Genomic DNA, 19,909 nt, shown 5'->3' on the forward strand with positions numbered 1-19,909 from the left:
CTCACAGGAAGATGATACTTCCTTTGTAAATGGGACAAAATTAAAGCCGGTCCTCAATCCAGTCATTATGAAATAAGAGATTTGATTGCAAACAGCATTATTGATTATTCATGCCTTCTTTTTTCACATATCTCTTTGTGTGAAGGCTTCCAGGCCATGCTCAGGAACAAGAGGAAACATAATCCCCAACACATTGCCTTAAGATCAAAATGTGATCTTTGGCCAATCTACAGCCACTTGGGGAATACTTTCTTGACTCAGATAAACCGAAAAGCAATTTGGTGGGACAGTAATTTTAATGAAAAAATCTCTCAGCAAGAATCCCAGGAGTTCCTCACCTCACAACAGGACCTCAGCAACTTGGAAATGTATAATTCTTTTGACTGGCAAAAGGACTGGGAATAGTTCTCAATCTTAGTTTTTATCTTACAACTCCTATGACACAACTCAACTATATCAGAATGAACAAGATAACATCTTCAATGTAGAGGAAAGCGCACATCAGAGGCTGATAAGAGCACTTTTAAATCCCCTCTTATATTCAGCATAAACTGAGCAAAGAAGGGAAAAAGATCCCATAAAAAGCTAATAAAGGAATTAAGGATTACAAGTCAAGGAGATGATTGGTTTCAATTGTATATAAAATAAGAATTAAAGGACACAAACGTTTTGGAATTTAGTTGGCCATAGCATCAGATCTTACGGAAGTGCAACTGATTTTCCCATTACCGGTTGAAAAGAGGCACACTCACATTAAGGATGTTTATGCAAACAAGACAGGTGGCATCCCTACCACTTCAATTTAAGCAAATTATGACCTGGAGATTTCGAAAAATGAAATCTGTGCAATGATCAAAAGCTCCAAATTGTGGAGGATGATTTAAAACTACATCCTTACCTGTGGAGCCAATTGCTCCTAAACCTATTTTCAATACTCAGGAAAAGTTCTTCCCTCCTGGAGAGGGTCCATTATTCATTTGATACATAAAAAAGTGCCAGTGAAGCTCCTAAACAATAACAGTCCTATTGCCCTTTCAGATGCCAAAGGGAAGCTTTTTGTTGAAGAACATTTTTGACCGGGCCATGGATTCAAATGTATTACCCTTTAATCAAACTGGTTTGGGCCTTGCTGCCCTGCGTTAGACAATATTGTCAAATTGAAGTTGTTAATAAATTCATCCTTAATAAAGCACCTCCTACTGTTTGTATGCTATACTGATTATCTGGCAGCATTTGATACAGTTGTGGAGTGATACACTGTGAAAAAATAAAGAAGTAGGGAAATAATCTCTCATTGCTGCATTTTTTGATGGCCTTACATGAAAAAAACAAGTTCCAACTAAAATTAACTGATAGTACCCTTTCACCAAAGATAAAAACGTTGAATGGCTTCAAGCAAGACTCCATTTTCGTGCCTATGCTCTTTTCTTTATACATATCTGACCTATCATTACACCTTGACAACGCAGAGGGTCTTTCGCCCAAGTTCAGCCAGAAGTCAATCTCATATTTAACTTGTGTTGAATACATTGTCATTTCCCCCATCTTGTCTGCAATTTCAATTACAAAAACTTCAAGAATAAAACTGAGTCAATGACCTGAAAATCAACCTGAGCAAAACAAAAATGAAGATGTTTGAAAGGTTGAAGAAACAACTAATATGGAAAATTAAAGATAGATGTATTGAACCTGTAAGCAAATAGGATTAACTCAGAGCACGGCAGTTCGAGCAGTAGCAGCCCCCCTCCCATCAGTGCCTTGAGATCCTCACGGGTGAGTAGTGCACTCTAGAAATGCTCTGATTGATTGATTGATCTAAGCCAGAGTGTGAATGACAAATTAGTTCGACAGACCATATATGAAACAAAGAAATGAAAGTATTGAACTCCATATAAAAGATTTTCTAATAGCTATGGAGGTTGAGCCACTGACCAATCATTAAACGTTTTTAATAAAAAAGTTAATTCATATCGTCTTACATGTCGTCTTTATATAATAAAGCGATTTTGGCCTTCAATAAAGTTTACATGAAGGGGATCTGGTCATATTAAATCTATGCTCAACCACACATCTTAGCAAAATAGGTCTTGAGTTTTCACTTCCCTTGATACCCACCCTTCATGCAGGTGCTTCCTTTAACTGTGACTGATCCTCAGCCAAGGATAATTCCATTAAATGGCGGATATTCAAAGAAAATAACCACGGCAGAAGATCATTAAAGAAGCCCAGCCTCACAAAGGTCGAAAAAATAATCATGAAGAAACATTTACCATCATTTACAGATTTGATAAACACCCCCACCCCGCCAATCCAAAAGGAAAAAACTAATAAAGACCAATGTGAGGACTATTAGTAAACTAAATGATTTTCTACGCTCACGGACTTATAAGCATGCTGTCTATACTTGTGAATCCTACTGTAATCCTAAGAAAAATTATTTAACTTCTTCTTTTTATCCTGTTTGAAAGAGATGGTACCCAAGATTTTATTTATCTTACATTCCAATTTTCCAATTTGAGGGTGCTTGGAATCCTCAATGTTAATCGTTAAATCGCAATATGCTGTTGAGACATAAGGACAACTCAATTGAGCACTTATTTGTGTATGCCCTTCCCACCTAGATCTAGAAAGAAAAAAATTAAAAGAGGCATTTGTTAAAACCATTGTTCAGGCTAATATGCATTGATTTGTTGGCAAATTGGTGACATTTTTAGATCTCACCTACTGTCACAGCCAAAATCTTAAAGTCACATGATTTTATTAGTTTTACAATTTATAAAATGTATGTCTGCTTTTATTGCTTTTATGTATTCTTCAAGTGTTTGCTTCTAATTCTTATTGAAAGAAACTTTTTTTTCTATGCAATAAACTATTTCGAACTCATACTCATTGTATGACTTGGCAATACACCAATTCACTTTATACATCTAGTAGGGTACAACATGACTTGGGAAGATAAGCAACAAATCTTTTTAGATGGCACCAGAAGGTGGTTTACTTTCTTGGATTGCTTTATGACTGAATAAATTCCTAATAATTTCTGTTCTCTACATTGTTACACTGGCCTTGGCCTTTTTGTTATATGGTTTCTCTGTATTATTGCAGTGCACCACCTTCTGGTAGCATTTTCAGTGGAGCTTTTCTTTAGCTCTGCGTAGTTCTTTATTGCAGTAGGAACTAAGGTGTAGTTGCACGCTCGGTGTATTCTTTTTTATTGATTTTTTCATATTTTTACTTATGCTTCTTATACTTAGGGGATATATATAGGGATAGAGCGTTTCATAGGAGCTTATGGCTCTGTTTTCACCTTTTTCACTCTCATTCCTTGCTTTGCTTGCGTTTATTGCATTTTACTCATTTCAGTTTCTAATTTAGACCCTTTGGTCTTTTTATTTTTCAGATATTAATTTGTGAGCCAAACATCTATTCATAATTTTTTCTTCTTTTTTGGACTTGTTTGTTTTGGTCATTTGATTTTTTGCTGAGTGTCTCGCACAGTTATTCATTGTTGCGGTAAGCCTCTCCCCTTTCTTTTTCTTCTCCCTCATCATTATGAGGGTCTCTACTTCCATATCCGTCACTTACTATACTTACAATTTTTTACCATTGGAATCTTTCCCTTAGGTGATTCATATACCAATACATATTGCATTACTACTACTGAATGGACACTGTTCTGGGTATGATATCGCTTCATTTCTTGTTGCGCTACTTGATATTCGTTCTTTTCACTGTTGGCTGTTTCACTCTTGTGAAAACTTTTTTCTTTCTTTTTGATATGAATTACTAATTTGTCACACACACATTATTAGATATTATTATATGTATTTGTTTCTTATCATGCACAGGTTGGCTAATTTCCATCTTTTATTGATACACTCTTTATACAATTACATTTTCACTGGTAGTTTTTATTGGTTTATCATACGTATTCATGTTGCACCATATCATGGAATATACATGTTTCTTCTGGATTATGTTTTCAGCCCTGAAGAAGCCCCATGTTGGCCGAAACGCGTTGGCCATTCATCAAGAACGTATTACTTATCTATGAACTCGCTACAACCTCAAGGACTTTTTATTTTATTTTCTTGGCTCCCTTGACTGTACATTATAAAAATATTTTCTTCGTTTTTGTTATTTACTTTGCCTATGTGTTTGGCAATCAATGATTTACTTTCTTGGATTGCTTTATGACTGAATAAATTCCTAATAATTTCTGTTCTCTACATCGTTACACTGGCCTTAGCCTTTTTGTTATATGGTTTCTCTGTATTATTGCAGTGCACCACCTTCTGGTAGCATTTTCAGTGGAGCTTTTCTTTAGCTCTGCGTAGTTCTTTATTGCAGTAGGAACTAAGGTGTAGTTGCACGCTCGGTGTATTCTTTTTTATTGATTTTTTCATATTTTTACTTATGCTTCTTATACTTAGGGGATATATATAGGGATAGAGCGTTTCATAGGAGCTTACTGCATATCTTCTTCTCTGTTTAGAAGCTTTTTAGATGGCATTAAATAGTGCATATAACTTTCAGCCACCAGAAGAGCACTGTAGGATACTGGGAATGTGGCTGAAAGGCGATGTTTATCAACTTTATATAATGTGTGAAAGAGTATAAGATTTCCACTATCAACTCTTCATGGGGAAATGGTGGTAGTGTACAACACCGAGACATGCTAACCGAATAAGAGCATATATAGTGTACAACCAAGTCAATCAGTGCACCAAAAATAGCAGTTTCCTACATGGTGAAAACACACTATTCATAGAGGCTGATAGCAACATAAAAATAACATGAATTGTAACAATTTTACCTGAAGGGATGATAGCTGGCCAATGTCATCTGGAAGGGATGTTATCTGATTGTTGTGAAGATCTAAAACCTGTCAAGAAATGAATGTGCACTAAATATATACTGATAAATACAACTTACAAGAGACCTCTTCATCTTCTTTAAAGTGTCTTTCGACACAGGAAAACTATGGCTTTTGCTGCAGAGGAGATATGATTAGTCACAGAGACAAAACACCAAATCTATTTCCACAATAAGAATTGATTGAACGTGTCATGACACTGGCACTAGTAACTTCCTAAGCAGGGCTTGAAAAATCTACTCGACCACTTGCTATGGTGAGTCATATTTTATCAGCTTGAACTATTTTTAGAACTTACTCGCCCCTTCTGGTGAATGGGCAAAAAACAGGTGTTCTGTTCAGTCAGAAACCAAATAGCAATTAAGATGCCTTTAAATCCTATTCTTGTCAGATTTGAGCTGTGTTCAGAGACAAAAGTTATTTTTTCTTCTTGCAATGCAAATACTTTTCCGTGTGACTGCAGAGTTCCAGGGTTTTGTAAGGTGAGCTGTCTAACTTGTGTGAAATGAAAGGCCATCGGTATCAGGTTTTTCCCAACACACAACGTTCTTATAACTAAGTCAACTTTAAAAACTTTTCAAAAAATACTTTAATAGCTGTGAAAGACCATTTTTTCTTACTTCTGTGTGATGAAAAAAATATTTTAATAGGATAAAAAAAAAAAGTAAGAACACTTTACTTTGTGATGTGCAAATGATAAATATGTGTTCTGAAACCCAATTTTCACAGATTATCATTTATACACTATATAGTTTTATCAGTAAAGATGCAGGTTAGTGGGAAGGTTTTTGGAAATTTCTTGAACATTTACTGTCTGTAACTGACAGTGCGCTACCACATCATGCTTCAGTAATATACTTATTAACAGTGAGTGTTTAAACATAAACTGAGAAACACTCCTGCCCTGATGGCAAAGCTATTAGTAAACTAAGAGGCAAGTCATGCAGGGATCATGTGTACCAGATTTATTATACATGGAGCTAGCGTTTAGTGTATTTAATCAAACAAAAGAGGACTTTTGTACACCAGAAATGCTGAACTCACATATTTGAAGGTGCACTCATATGTGAGAATAAAGAAAAAGGTGACTGTAAAATACAATATTTGCCTAGGATCACACAATTTGAGACCCGTTTCTGGGTCAAGTACATTGCAGTTAAGTCAATTAGACTTTTCAAGCTACTCGACCTGCTGGTCTAGTTACACTTTTATGATTTTTTTACACCTGCTAAGGGAGTGGTAAGTCCATTAGGCGTCCACTAGTGAATCGTGAACTGACTCCTGTATGCTGTGTGAAAGCTCAATACAGCTGTTCATGTCTGAATGTTACAGCACAGCTTCTACCTGATCCCATCATGGATGCTTTTGGGATGTAGTTCAAACATTGGGGAAGCAGAAAAGGATGGTTACAGCTTCAACCGATAAAGCTGTAACCTTCGTCTATGCATTCCTGGGCTGTCCGCTATAACTTATAAAACAACAATTCATGTGACAATCTGTAATACAAATGCCCCTAGCAATTAACATTGATGTTTAAATGTTTTATTCATCATAACAACATTAGTTAATTAAATACACGACAAATGGTCTGAATCCAAAGACCTTAAACTCAATAACATGGTTTAATATCTCCTTCCAACCGAAATAACCACTTTTGGAGTTGTTTCAATAAGGACATCATTATTATTAGAAACCACTGAAAGAGACAAAGGAAGAAAGCAGGTAAAGTGGCTAAGGGCAAACAAAAAATGCGCTAAGAAAACACAACATCCTCCAACCATCGGTCCATCTCAGCAACAACATGCCTAGAGTGCCTATCCTATAACTATACAAATAAGACAACTTCACGGAGTGCGTACTAAGTGTGATCAAACGCCATCATTGCATGCTTCCTCGAGGCCATCTTACATCATGCCACTTTTTTTGGAACATCTCATCACTTAAGGGACATGGGATGCATACGGATAAAAAAGACAGCATGGGGTGGGGGTTTGATGTCCCTGGTAGGCCTCCATCTGTGTATTCACAGGCACATAGTAGGAGTCATAAATGGGAACCCTGTCTTATTTGGACTAATGAGGCAGAATACTCCAACAACTACTGAATGCTCATTTTTCAATGCAACTGATCTCTATCTGCATTGCAGGTTAAAATATAGGTCAGGTCACAAAGCAGTGGGTCTGAAAAAACACAGACTGCTTTATAGCATGACAAAAGTACTTTGGGCCACATCTGTTAAATAAACAGAAATTATTTCTAGTCCACTCAAATGGGAAAACAGCAGAAATATTTCTTTTGTAGAGGTTAATACTCTGGAGTAAATGATGTTCAAACTTTTTTTTTTGCAAATCGTACTGGTACAGGTGATTACCTTCAATGTTGAAAGATCCAAAACCTGGCAGGATTTGGGGACAAGACATGATAGGTAGTTTGTATGAACAATCAACACCTGTGGAAATAAAAAATACAACATGAATATATATTAATGGGCATGAAATATCACAGCAACACAAAACTCAGGCCTGGATCTTTTTCATAAAGCAGAATTGTGTTCATGACATACATTTGTTAAAGGTTAACTGAAAATGTCGATTTTCCAGTAGTTCACTAATAACAGTGATGGACTAGAATCTCCATTCTAGTTTGTTTAAGACTAAAATTGTTTTTGGATGTGATGTCCCAACCTGGCCTGTTTTAAACCAGAGGTTATAAGCTAGATGGGCCCACTAAAGTTTGGTAAAGCGATCCTGATAGTAAGAAGACACTAATTAGCTAATTAAAAGTTATGAAAACTGAGACTTCAAAAACGACCATGCTTCCTCATTTAAAAGGCTACCGGCACCATTATTTTTGCATTTGCTCAACACATCTTTGCTATTTACAACCTCCATTCTTTGGTTCACTTGTGTAGGAACTGAAAAAGGGACTCCAAGGGATAGTTGGCTAGCACCCATTAAGCTTCAGGACCAGCAAAAGTTGAAGAGACGTACACTCCGAGAGAGCTCCACTGCTCAGGAACACCTGCCCGCCAATGTGCCTGTTGGAAGACAGAATCTTGATACTCACAAGGTGTCCCCAAGTAAATTTGGCCCGTGACCAACGTCAGTGTATTCTGTTCCCACAAACAGAAAGATTTACTCAACTGTAAAGAACCGCAGAGACCGCTAGAGAAGGAAGAGCAGCTGACCAGTGGCACCTGGACCTGCACTGGACTCCCTTGGTGCACTGTGGGAGATCGAGTCCTGAAACCAGAGATGATCCCCTGAAGTTCATGGACTCGAGGGTGGCCCCAGGAAAATTCACCACATCTCTTCTTTATCTTCAGCATCTTTAACATCTCAGCAACCTGCATCCTCAGCATCTGGACCACTTCTTAGCTGGACCGCTTCAAAGTAGAAAAGGACACCGACCAACCTAAGACTGCTGGAAGCAACAGGTAACTATCTGCCTGGACCTAAGTGGCCCCTATGTCTGGCCCCCACCCCGCTGTGGCCACTCCAAGTAGCCTCCAAGAGAAGTAGCTATACTAGCCAGATGGCTAATAACTGCTCAAACTATCACAACAATTTATTGCATCCTTAAAAAAGAATTCACTTACCTTTGAACAATCATATCTTTGATTTCTCTCAATACATTTTTGTTGTTCTGCTGTCTATTTTAAGATAAAAATACACTCTATTTTTATAAATTGGTGTCGGATTTTTATTGTGCTGTGTTTTGTATACATTGACTGTTTTGGTACATCTAAATGCTTTACATTTCAAGCCTGACTGCTCTGTGCCACAGGTAACCAGGACTGAGATGCAGGTTTGATAAAGACACCTAACTGGATCTGATAGATTGCGGCATTACTGCATGGTGAGGTCTCACAATCACAGTGTTCAATAATCGCCTTCCCTACAATCTCAAAGGAGATCCCATAAATTTCTAACTCTAGAACCATGTGCCACAGATGTCAAGAGCATCAGTAAACTAGGTTTAGTAAGATAGTATAAGTCCATCTAAGATAAAGTTTGCAAATGCCTCTTGGTTTGGTAACTTTCTCATCTACCTCCCAATCGCCATGTACTCTTTCTGCCTCATTTGGCCCAGGAGACTCTTTCCCTGCCTTATCAATAACAGAGTTGGCAGAACCTCACCACCATCAGCACCACTCACAAGATCAGATGGTGTGGCTTTAGCTGACATCTGGTAGAGCTAGTTGCGCCCAGGGATATTAGCACTGGGTGCAGGGGTACCATGAAGTAGAATCAAGGAGATAAGAGTAAAACCAGGGTGGGCAGACGGAATAAAGGAAAACTATCTGACAGCTGGAGACGTTCATCTTATCAGTCAGAAGGCTTACTATTTACAACCATGGCCCGCAAGTGGAATTTACACTTTTTTCCCCCAGAGCGGAGAAGCGAAATCAGATTCCTGGCACCTTGCAGAACAGTCATTTTTTTTATGTCCCTGGAAATATTTTGAATGGATTCCATCCAGTTGGCGATTTGGCCCTTTTGGTCTGAGGTGGGCAAATGTTCCTGCCTGAAGTCAATGGGCATGTAATGACCATAAGATCAGAAGTGTACCATCAGAAAACCAATTTTCTTCCCCAGAAACCAAGTATTAGTTGTTGGCATTAGCAGGTTAAGTAATATATGACGTTACCATTTAGAACCAATTAAAAACAGTGCCAAAGAGCAAGCGCACAAGATGACTGCACTGGTGTGAGGCTCCTGCAGTCTAGGGCAGCTCGATTCCAAATGAACTACAAGCAAAGGAGCAGCGACGGACTGCTGGCATACTGGTTCGCTGCAATTGCTGACTTCTGAGAGCAAACAGCCAAGGATCTTGAATTGGGCCGCAGAGGGAAAATGGCACCCAACAGAAACCATGAGGATACCCCGAGGGCCTGCAGTCCAATGCCCTGTGGTGAGTGTTGAACTGTGGATGCCCCGGAAGCGCTCCCTGTCTGCATGATCGCCTGGGGAGAATTGGAGTATCCTTCCATCCCCCAGAATTGGGGTAAAGTCCCGGACTGCGATGCCGTGTAGCTGGTGGTTGGAGGTAGGCCTACCTTGGATTCACAGTCGGGCCATGTCTGATGCCGGGCGATGGCCTTTGATGTGCCGTTGGCATTTGCGGTGGTGGCGCAGTGCCACTGATATACTGAGCGGTGCCTGGGCCCGGAGAGCAGTGAAGTGGCCTGGTGGTGCGCATGGTGATTTTGCAACCCTCGCTAGAAGCAAGAGAGGTGTGGGCCAGTTGGGCCTTAAGTAAGCACAGCCCCAACCACGTTTCACTGCCAGATTCATTATCTACCTCGATTTGATACAGACTTCAAACGGACTATACCACTAAACACCATGGTGTGCAACACAGCAGCTGTTTGTCATAGGGCATGAACAGAAGGCTCTTCACTGCGTTTTACCCACAAATTATCCCACAGCGGGCATGGTGATTTCAAGAACACTGTTGCTGCCTTATGGTGGTCCAATAACACCATGTAGGAAGTTGGCTCTATATATACTATCTCAAAGTGAGAGATAGTGTGCACAGAGTCCAATGGTTCCCCTTAGAGGTTGATAGTGGCAAAATTAGATAATACAAATGCTCAATGTTGTGGTAGTGTGGTCGAGCAGTAGGCTTATCAGAGGGTAGTGTTAAGCATTTGTTGTACACACACAGGCAATAAATGAGAACACCCACTCAAAGACTTAACTCCTGGCCAATAGGTTTTTATATAGAAAAATATAATTTTCTTAATTTGTTTTAGAACTACAAGATTCAGAATTTAGGTAAGTACATAAATTGTAAGGTACTTCACACAGGTAAGTATGGAACTTTGATTTAAAACAGTAGTACACACAGTTTTTGAAAAAATGGCAATAACCTATTTCAAAAGTGGACACTGCAAAAATCAACAGTTCCTGGGTGAGGGAAGTACTGGTTAGTTTTTCAGGTAAGTAAAGCACTTACAAATGCAGTCTTCTGGGCATAGGCAGTTCACCATTGGGGGGTTCAAGGCAACCCCAAACCCTCTGCACCAGCAACACAGGGCCGGTCAGGTGCAGAGGTCAAAGGCGGGCCCAAATAACATAGGCGCCTATAGAGAACAGGGGTGGTCTGGTTCCAGTCTGCTAGTTGGTAGGTACCTGCGTCCTCGGTGAGCAGACCAGGGGATTTTGTAGAGCACTGGGGGACACACACAGGCCCACAAAATACACCCTCATCGGCACAGGGGCGTCCGGGTGCAGTGTGCAAAGTAGGTGTCGGGTTTGTCGTTGAAAGCAATGGAAGGACCTGGGGGTCACTCTGGCGATGCAGGCAGGGCACAGGGGGTTTCTCGGGCCAGCCACCGACTGGGCTAGGATGAGGGCCGTCTGCTGGTCACTCCTGCACCAGTAGTTAGTTCCTCTCTGTCCTGGGTGCTGTGGGTGCAGTGCTTGGTCCAGGCGTCGGGTTCCTTTGTTACAAGGCAGTCGCAGTTAGGGGGAGCCTCTGGATCCTCTTTGCAGGTGTTGCTGTGGGGGTGCAGGGAGGTCGACTCAGGGTGTCCACGTCGTTGGAGTCGCCTGGGAGTCCTCTCTGCAGTGTTGGTTGTCCTGAACTTGAGCTGGGGGCATCGGGTGCAGAGTGTGAAAACTCACGCTTCCGGAATGAGGCGGGAGTGTCTTTAAAGTTAGTTTCTTGTTGCTGTTTTTGGACAGAACCGCTGTCCTCTGGAGGTTCTTGGTCCTTTAAGTGCAGGTCAGTCCTCCGAGTTCTCAGAGGTCACTGGTCCCACTGGATGCATAGCTGTGCAGGTTCTTTGAGTCTGGAGACAGGCCGGTAGGGCTGGGGCCAAGTACGTTGTCGTCTCCGTCGTCTCTGCGGGGCTTTCAGGTCAGCAGTCCTTCTTTCTTCAGGTTGCAGGAATCTGGTTTCGTGGAGTCAGGGTTGCCCCTAAATACTCAATTTAGGGGTGTGTTTAGGTCTGGGGGGCAGTAGCCAATGGCTACTTTCCTTTAGGGTGGCTACACCCTCTTTGTGCCTCCTCCCTGTGGGGAGGGGGATACAACTCTAATCCTATTGGAGGGAATCCTCCAAAACAAGATGGAGGATTTCCTAAGGCAGGGGTCACCTCAGCTAAGGACACCTTAAGGGCTGTCCTGGCTGGAGGGTGACTCCACCTTGTTTTTCTCATTATCTCCTCCGGACTTGCTGCCAGAATTGGGGGCTGTGTCCGGGGGGCGGGCATCTACACTAGCTGGAGTGCCCTGTGGCATTGTAACACGAAGCCTTAGCCTTTGAGGCTCATTGCTAGGTGTCACAGTTCCTGCAGGGGGGAGGTGTGAAGCACCTCCACCCAGTGCAGGCTTTGTTTCGGTCCCCAGAGAGCACAAAGGCTCTCACCTCAGGGGGTCAGAAACTCATCTCAGTGGCAGACTGGCACAGACCAGTCAGTCCTGCACTGAAGGATTGGGAAGAATACAGGGGGCACCTCTGAGACGTCCTCTGTGTGCATTTTGTTAATAAATCCATCACTGGCATCAGTGTGGGTTTATTATTCTGAGAAGTTTGATACCAAACGTCCCAGTGTGCAGTGTAGCTATTATGGAACTGTGGAGTTTGTTTTGACAAACTCCCAGACCATATGCTTAATATGGCCACACTGTACTTACAATGTTTAAGAATAGACTTAGACACTGTAGGGGTTTATTGCTTATGCAGCTATGCCCTCACCTGTGGTATAGTGCACCCTGCCTTAGGACTGTAAGGCCTGCTGCTAGAGGGGTGACTTACCTATGCCACAGGCAGTATTTTGTGTGCATGGCATCCTGAGGGGGATGCCATGTCGACTTTGCCTTTTTCTCCCCATCAACACACACAATCTGCAATGGCAGTGTGCATGTGTTAGGTGAGGGGTCCCTTAGGGTGGCACAACACATGCTGCAGCCTTTAGGGACCTTCCCTGATCACAGGGCCCTTGGTACCACTGGTACCTTTAACAAGGGACTTATCTATGTGCCAGGAGTGTGCCAATTGTGGAAACAATGGTACATTTTTAGTGAAAGAACACTGGTGCTGGGGCCAGGTTAGCAGGGTCCCAGCACATTTCTTAGTCAAGTCAGCATCAATATCAGGCAAAAAGTGGGGGGTAACTGCAACAGGTAGCCATTTTCCTACACACATATGCTTTTGCCCTCTTAGTAAAGACATTTTCTCCTCCTGCACTTATGACGCCACTACTGGGCTGTTCCAGTTGCCTACAGATCCCCAGGCAGCTGCAATTCTCTCTATGTCACTGCTTGCACTCGTCACTGCCAACTACAATATGTGACGCCTAATCCCAGTCACTGCACTATGCTCTTGTTTGGGGAGCTGCTTCATGGGGAGTTCCAACATAAAGACACACCAGAGGATTGGTTCGAGGTGAGGTCTCTAATCGCTTCAAGTTTGCCCTGCATGCCCAGTGCATCGCCTGCTGCAGTTCAAGCCTGCTCATGCCCCCTTCCTCCCCAACAGGTGACTGCGGGGATGTGAGGGGACTGGGTTGTCAGGCTTGGAACAGATCAATGACAAACTTGCGGGCATCTCTGTTTCCATCCTCATCAGTTATAGCCACCTATTAATGAGCCAAAAGCTACCTTTGCTTCCTAGCTGTGGCAACAACATCAGATAGCGTTGCACGTACACCGCAGTACAATTAAGGTGTCTGTCCACTGCAATAGTGCCAGTTCTCTTCAGACAAGTGCACACCTGCGCCCTCATTACCCAGAGATCTGCAGACATCATGGGTAAATCAGACAGCAGGCAAACTAAACTTTATTTTGATGCCAATCGCTCTGCCCGTGGGTCGACTGGCGTGGTGGACCAAACCCAGTCAGATGAACCTTTTCCAGACAGTCACATAGATGAGGCAAATATGAAAATGTTATTGCTTGCCGTGTACAGAGTATCATTCATCGAACCAAAAATGGACACATATGTACAAGTATGGACACTGTTAGAAATGAGGTTTCTAGTTGGCAGTCGGTTTGCATACTGTCCAAGTAGGGACCCTCACTCTAGTCAGGATAAGGGAGTTGCCCACTCAGATAACCCCTGCTCACCCCCTTGGTAGCTTGGCACAAGCAGTTAGGCTTATCTCAGAAGCAATGTGTAAAGCATTTGCACATAACACACAGTAATAAGTGAAAACACTACAAAAGGACACCACACCAGTTTTAGAAAAATAGCCATTATTTATCTATATAAAACAAGACCAAATACGATAAAAATCCCACATACAGTAAGAAAAATATGAATTCTGCAAGATTTACTCAAAACTACAGTTCCTTAAAGTCGATAGCTCCACCTGGGGCTATCACGGCATCGTGATCAACAAAACCAACAGTTCAGGCAGGCCGAGGCGTTGTGGGCCACCTATGGTTTCGGGAAGACCCACAAACAGTACCTTAGATTTGCAGGGCATCGTGATCCTCGCGGTGAGCTCCGAAGAGCGGCGTCACTGACACCACAGTGTCGGTTCAGGAGTCGGTGAAGGTGTCATCGGGCCCTTGAGGTCACACACGTTGCAGATTGAACTCCAGGCTGATGAAGACAGGAGCGCCACCGTGGTTGGCATCGGGGCTGCGGTGCGAAGCAGGACGATGCGACATGCAGTGTCCACAGGTCACGGTGCAGGCAGCGGCTCAGTGACGGCATTCAGCGGCGTCGGTGAGACCTGGGCTGCGGTGTGCAGTGGGGTTGGGCGGTGCAACGTACGGTGTCCACAGGTCACGGCGCAGGCAGCGGCATCGTCGTTGCTGAAGCACTGTCATCAGTAGGCCCAAGCCAGTGGTGCAGGACAGGAAGGTGCTTAATGACCCTCACGAGCGGTGTCCACAGGCCACGGTGCAGGCAGTAGCGCTGGTGTCAGCAGGAGCGGCGGCGTCGGCGATGCCCAGGCTGTGGTGTAAGAAGGCGATGCCGGAGTGCGGTGCCCACAGGTTGCGGTGCGAGCAGTGGCTCTGTGAAGTCGTCCGATGACAGCGTCGGGGAGACCAAGGTCACGGTGCGAAGCGAGGCAATGCGACTACGTGTAGCGTCTGCAGGTCACGGTGCAGGCCAGCGGCGTCGTTGGTGGCATCGCAGTCGTTTCTCCTCTTGAGCAGCACAAAACACACAGTTCCCAGTGCTGCAGGTCGAGGAAACTGAAGTCTTTGGTGTCCCTGAGACTTCCAACAGGAGGAAGCTCTACTCCAAGCCCTTGGAGAATTTTCACAAGCAGGACACACAGCAAAGTTCACTCTTTTCAGGCAGAAGCAGAAACTGCAGGCCAGTCCAGCAAAGCAACACAGCAAAGGGACAGTTTTCCTCCTTCAGCTCTTCTCCTGGGCAGGGGTTCCTCTTGAGTCCAGAAAGATTCTAAAAGTCTAGGGTTTGAGGTCTTCTTCTTATACCCAGTTCTGCCTTTGAAGTTGGCAAAGGCCCCAGACACTCACCAGGGGGGTTGGAGACGGCATTGTGTGAGGGCAGGCACAGTCCTTTCAGGTGTGAGTGACCACTCCTCCCCTCCCCTCCAGCACAGATGGCTAATCAAGATATGTAAGCTACAACCCAGCCCCCTTTGTGTCACTGTCAAGGAGAGGTGTGAGCAGCCCAACTGTCAAACTGACCCAGACAGACAATCCACAAACAGGCAGAGTCACAGAATGGTATAAGCAAGAAAATGCCTACTTTCTAAAAGTGGCATTTTCAAACAGACAATTTAAAAACCAACTTCACTAAAAGATGTATTTTTTAATTGTGAGTTCAGAGACCCTAAACTCCACATTTGTATCTGCTCTCAAAGGGAATCTGCGCTTTAAGGATATTTAAAGGCAGCCTCCATGTTAACCCATGAGAGAGATAGGCCTTGCACAGTGAAAACCGAATTTGGCAGTATTTCACTGTTAGGACATATACAACACACTAGCATATGTCCTACCTTAAACATACACTGCACCCTGCCCATGGGGCTACCAAGGGCATAACTTAGGGGTGCCTTACATGTAGTAAAAGGGAAGGTTGAGGCCTGGCAAGTGGGTACACTTGCCAAGTCGAACTGGCAGTTTAAAACTGCACACACAGACACAGCAGGTCTGAGCCATGTTTACAGGGCTACTAATGTGGGTGGCATAATCAGTGCTGCAGGCCCACTAGCAGCATTTGATTTACAGGCCCTGGGCACCTCTATTGCACTTTCCTAGTAAATCAAATATGCCAATCAAGGATAAACCAATCAACAGTACAATTTCTATAGGGAGCACTGATTAGCAGTGGTAAAGTGTGCAGAGACAATAAACCAGCAAAAACAGACCTAAAAAAATATAGGAGGAAGAAGGCAAAAAGTTTGGGGATAACCCTGCAAAAAGGGCCATTTCCAACAGACACCCTCACACAAGTAATGGAAAAAAAAGATAGCTGCAGCAAAGAAGCAGAACAACAATTGTCCACAGTGGAAGACAAGGTGTCAACTAGGGTTGATAAACTCCTTAATATATAAAAAGTCATTAAGATAACTGCAGCCAAAAATGAAGTCTAGGAAGCGAGGTCTCGCTGAATAATTTGCGAATTTTGGGAATATTAGGAATCCCGTTGTTTCAGAAAGGGCAATTTTTAAATACTTTTTTGGCGAGACTTCCTTCTCTAAAGTGCTCATAGTGGAACAAACTCAGAGCTCTGATGGCCTGACCTCCTCTGAGAACAACCAGCAAGAGCCATAATTGCCGGCTGTTAAATTATAAAGACCAAGACCCGCACTAAACCTGGCGCGAGAAAGACGTACGTTGCACTTTGATGGACATGAAGTGGCCATTTACTCTGATTTTACAGTCGCAGTTCAAGAAGTGAGAAGAAAGTATGCACAGGTTAAACAGAAATTAAGGCAAGCTGTCATACCATATGGAAAGGTATAATCAGCACACCTCTGCATTTATTTTCAAGACAAGGAACACTTATTCAGCAACCAATTGGCTTCCCCAACAAATACATCACCACCATCCTCCATCTCATCATCCCCATGATCAACTTTGGCCAGAAGCAAGAGAGATTGGATTGCTGATGATCTGCGGCCATGATGAACTGCGAAGCGATATCAATATCAAAAGCCTTATTTTGGTGATCCACACATATGGTTTGATTCTGAATTGTGATCCAGAGTGGCTCAAACTCACTGCAAAAGTATGTAGCATTAGTTCTGACCTATATTAAACTCTTGTAGCAGGTTCCCTATGCATACCAATGTACACAATCAATGCCTCCACCTTGGATACCCTCGTACATACAAGGCAGAACCTGTTTGGCCCTCTGGAGGTCCTCCACAGGTTACCCCTATATTAAACATTTATTTTACTCTTTCAATATTTGCTTTAGTTCTGTACAGTTGTTTAATTCTCTGTGCACTCGGCGTCCTTTGCGCCATTACAAACTTTTTCAGTTTCATATCAAATCCCTACTACTGCTCTCTAATCTTTATTGGCCAAACTATTTGTATCTTATCACCAGGTTATGTGGGTGGGGTATGTGTTCCTGACGGGATTGAGCCATTAGTGTGGGTGAAGGGAAATAATGGGACTGTTTAAATTGTTAAATAGTGCTTATCAACGCTACGCCTTACATCTATATTGGCGCCGTTCTGTCTCACACTATGGTGTTAGCCAACACATGCGTGCCCTCCCTCAGATACCACCGCCTTAAAATGTCTGCAGATTCAGCCGTCTCTATGCCTCTCTCATATGCAACATTTAAGTGCGTCACATGGAAAGTCAGAGGGTTGGGCAATCTACGTAAGCGCAGTCATATCTAGATCGACATGACGTTCACATTGCTCTATTACAAAAGACCCACCTCGTAGATGCTTTCAGTTTGTTGTTTGCTAATTGGTGGGACGCCAATAGACAATTCTCCACATACTCCACTGAAGCTAGAGGAACGGTTATCCTTGTGCGCAAGAGCGTACCATTTGTCCCTCAGAGTTCCCTAAGTGACACTCAGGGCCACTACTCGCTATCTTGGGGCAGACTAGCTTCCTATGCTATTATACTTGTGAACTGCCAACGGCCAAATATAGATGACCCTGCATTTTTCTATAGACTTTGGGAAAGATTTGCATAGTTTGGCCCCTCTCTAATTTTATGGGGGAGGGGACTTTAATGTTGCTTTGAATGTATCTCTTCACCGCTCTCCCAGCCCCCACAGCTATTACTGCAATGCAGCTCATTAGATATAGGGTATCATGGAAGACCATGATTTGCTAGATGCGTGGCAGATATTCCAGCCTTCTCTTCAGGAAGGCACTTTTCATCCCAGAGTGCACAATAGCTGGTCCAGACTTGGCTACTGGATTGCCTCTAGAGGGATGGGGCCGTGGATTCATGCAATTATTCACCTTGCACGAACATACTCTGACCATTCCCAGGTGTTAATGACATTACATAATTCCACCCGTACTACTGTATACACGACCTGGTGACTTTCACCTATGGCGCTCCTAGATGTTGCCTTCCATGAGGAGTTGCAGTTAGAAACTGCTGACTTCTTCACTAGGAATAAAGACACACTGCCTTCGATGTGCACACTTTGGGAGTCCTTTAAAGTTACAATTTGACGGCTCTGCATAGCTAAAAGTGGGGGGCTGCACTCCTCCCTGCGGGACCGGTTGCATAAGCTAGAAACTGAGCTCAAAAACCTGGAGACTCGCTGTGGAAGGGCAGACGATCCTTGACTAATCCTAGCAAATTAAAGATACCCTCTCTGAAATCCAGGAAACGCAGCAAGAGAATGCCTCCACCGTGGTAAATATGCACGAGCTAGGGCTTGTGAGGAGGGGGAGTGCCCAGCCACACCCTCGCTACTATGACATGCGAATCACACTCAGCCAATGATATCCTAGAGGTTTATGATGAGAACGAGATATTGCACAGGGAGACATCAGAGATTCTTCACACTTTCGTCTCATTTTATAGCTACCTGTATACAACCCGTAGGCTGATATCGGCTGATGCAGATGCTTATCTGGAAGAGGTAGAGCTGGGATGGTTGATTGCCGCTCACTGCAATTACCTAGCAGAAGATATCACAGACGATGAGATCAAAGAACTATCATGCAGTTGCAGCTGGGTAGAGACCAGGGCCAGACAGCCTACCTGCAGACCTCTTTAAAACTTACGATGACACACTGATCCCAGTTTTAAAATTTGTGTACCAGGAGGTGAGGTCAAAAAGCCTACTCCCCCCATCCATGAGGGAGGCTCGGTTTATTGCTCTGCTTAAGCCAGGGAAGTCACCCGACAGATATGAGTCCTACAGACCACTATTCCTCATATCAATTGAGATGTTAAAATATTGGCAAAAGTACTGGCCTATCGCCTGGCCCCTCTTTTGACCTTCCTGGTCAGACCTGATCAGTCGGGATTCATCCCAGGAAGATCCACGTCTTTTAATCTATGCACCTTATTTGCATTACTCCATAACATAAAGTAAGTCCTAGTAGGGGTCTTTCTAGAAGCTACCAAGGCTTTTGATTTTTTGGAATGGGATTTCCTCATCACTGTATTCCGCCAGATGGGATTTCCCCATTCTTTTTTTACATGGATTGCTCTTCTTTATACCCAGTAGCGAGAGTTAAAATCAATGGCTCGATCTCTTCCCAAATACACATCACTAGAGCCACAAGGCAAGGCTGCTCGCTCTTGCACATACTTTTTGCTCTAGTAGTGGAGCCCTTAGCAGCCAAGCTGTGACAATGCCACCGCGAGTATGTGATTCAGTATTCTTCCAGGCATATCTTAGTTTTCTTATATGCCAACAACATCACCCTCCATTTAGAAGACCCCAGGTCAGTCTTAATGGGGTCCCCCGCAATTTTGTCTGCTTTGGCAAACTATCCGGAGTGCGGAGCAACGGAGAAAAATCCCACCTGTTCCCTCTCACAGCAGCAACGCAACTGTTCACCCCAGGCTTTACACTAAAGTGGTGTCATTCTGAGCTCCGATATTTAGACGTGGTGATATCAAGGGATAAAGAGGAAGTTATTAGAGTAAA

At 43.3% G+C, this 19,909-nt stretch overlaps 1 protein-coding gene across 1 annotated transcript in view; it reads right to left on the reverse strand.

Annotated features, from left to right (window-relative positions):
* Nucleotides 1-19,909, reverse strand: part of LRSAM1 (leucine rich repeat and sterile alpha motif containing 1) — a 233,945-nt gene that overhangs the window by 160,142 nt on the left and 53,894 nt on the right. Inside the window, exons 5-6 of the mRNA XM_069241372.1 lie at nucleotides 7,248-7,325; nucleotides 4,817-4,885 (exon numbers count right to left, since the gene is read on the reverse strand). Of these exons, the coding sequence (XP_069097473.1) occupies nucleotides 4,817-4,885; nucleotides 7,248-7,325 (147 nt within the window). The remainder of the gene's footprint in view (nucleotides 1-4,816; nucleotides 4,886-7,247; nucleotides 7,326-19,909) is intronic.

The sequence above is a fragment of the Pleurodeles waltl genome, chromosome 6, assembly GCF_031143425.1.
Source record: "Pleurodeles waltl isolate 20211129_DDA chromosome 6, aPleWal1.hap1.20221129, whole genome shotgun sequence".
NCBI lineage: Eukaryota > Metazoa > Chordata > Amphibia > Caudata > Salamandridae > Pleurodeles > Pleurodeles waltl.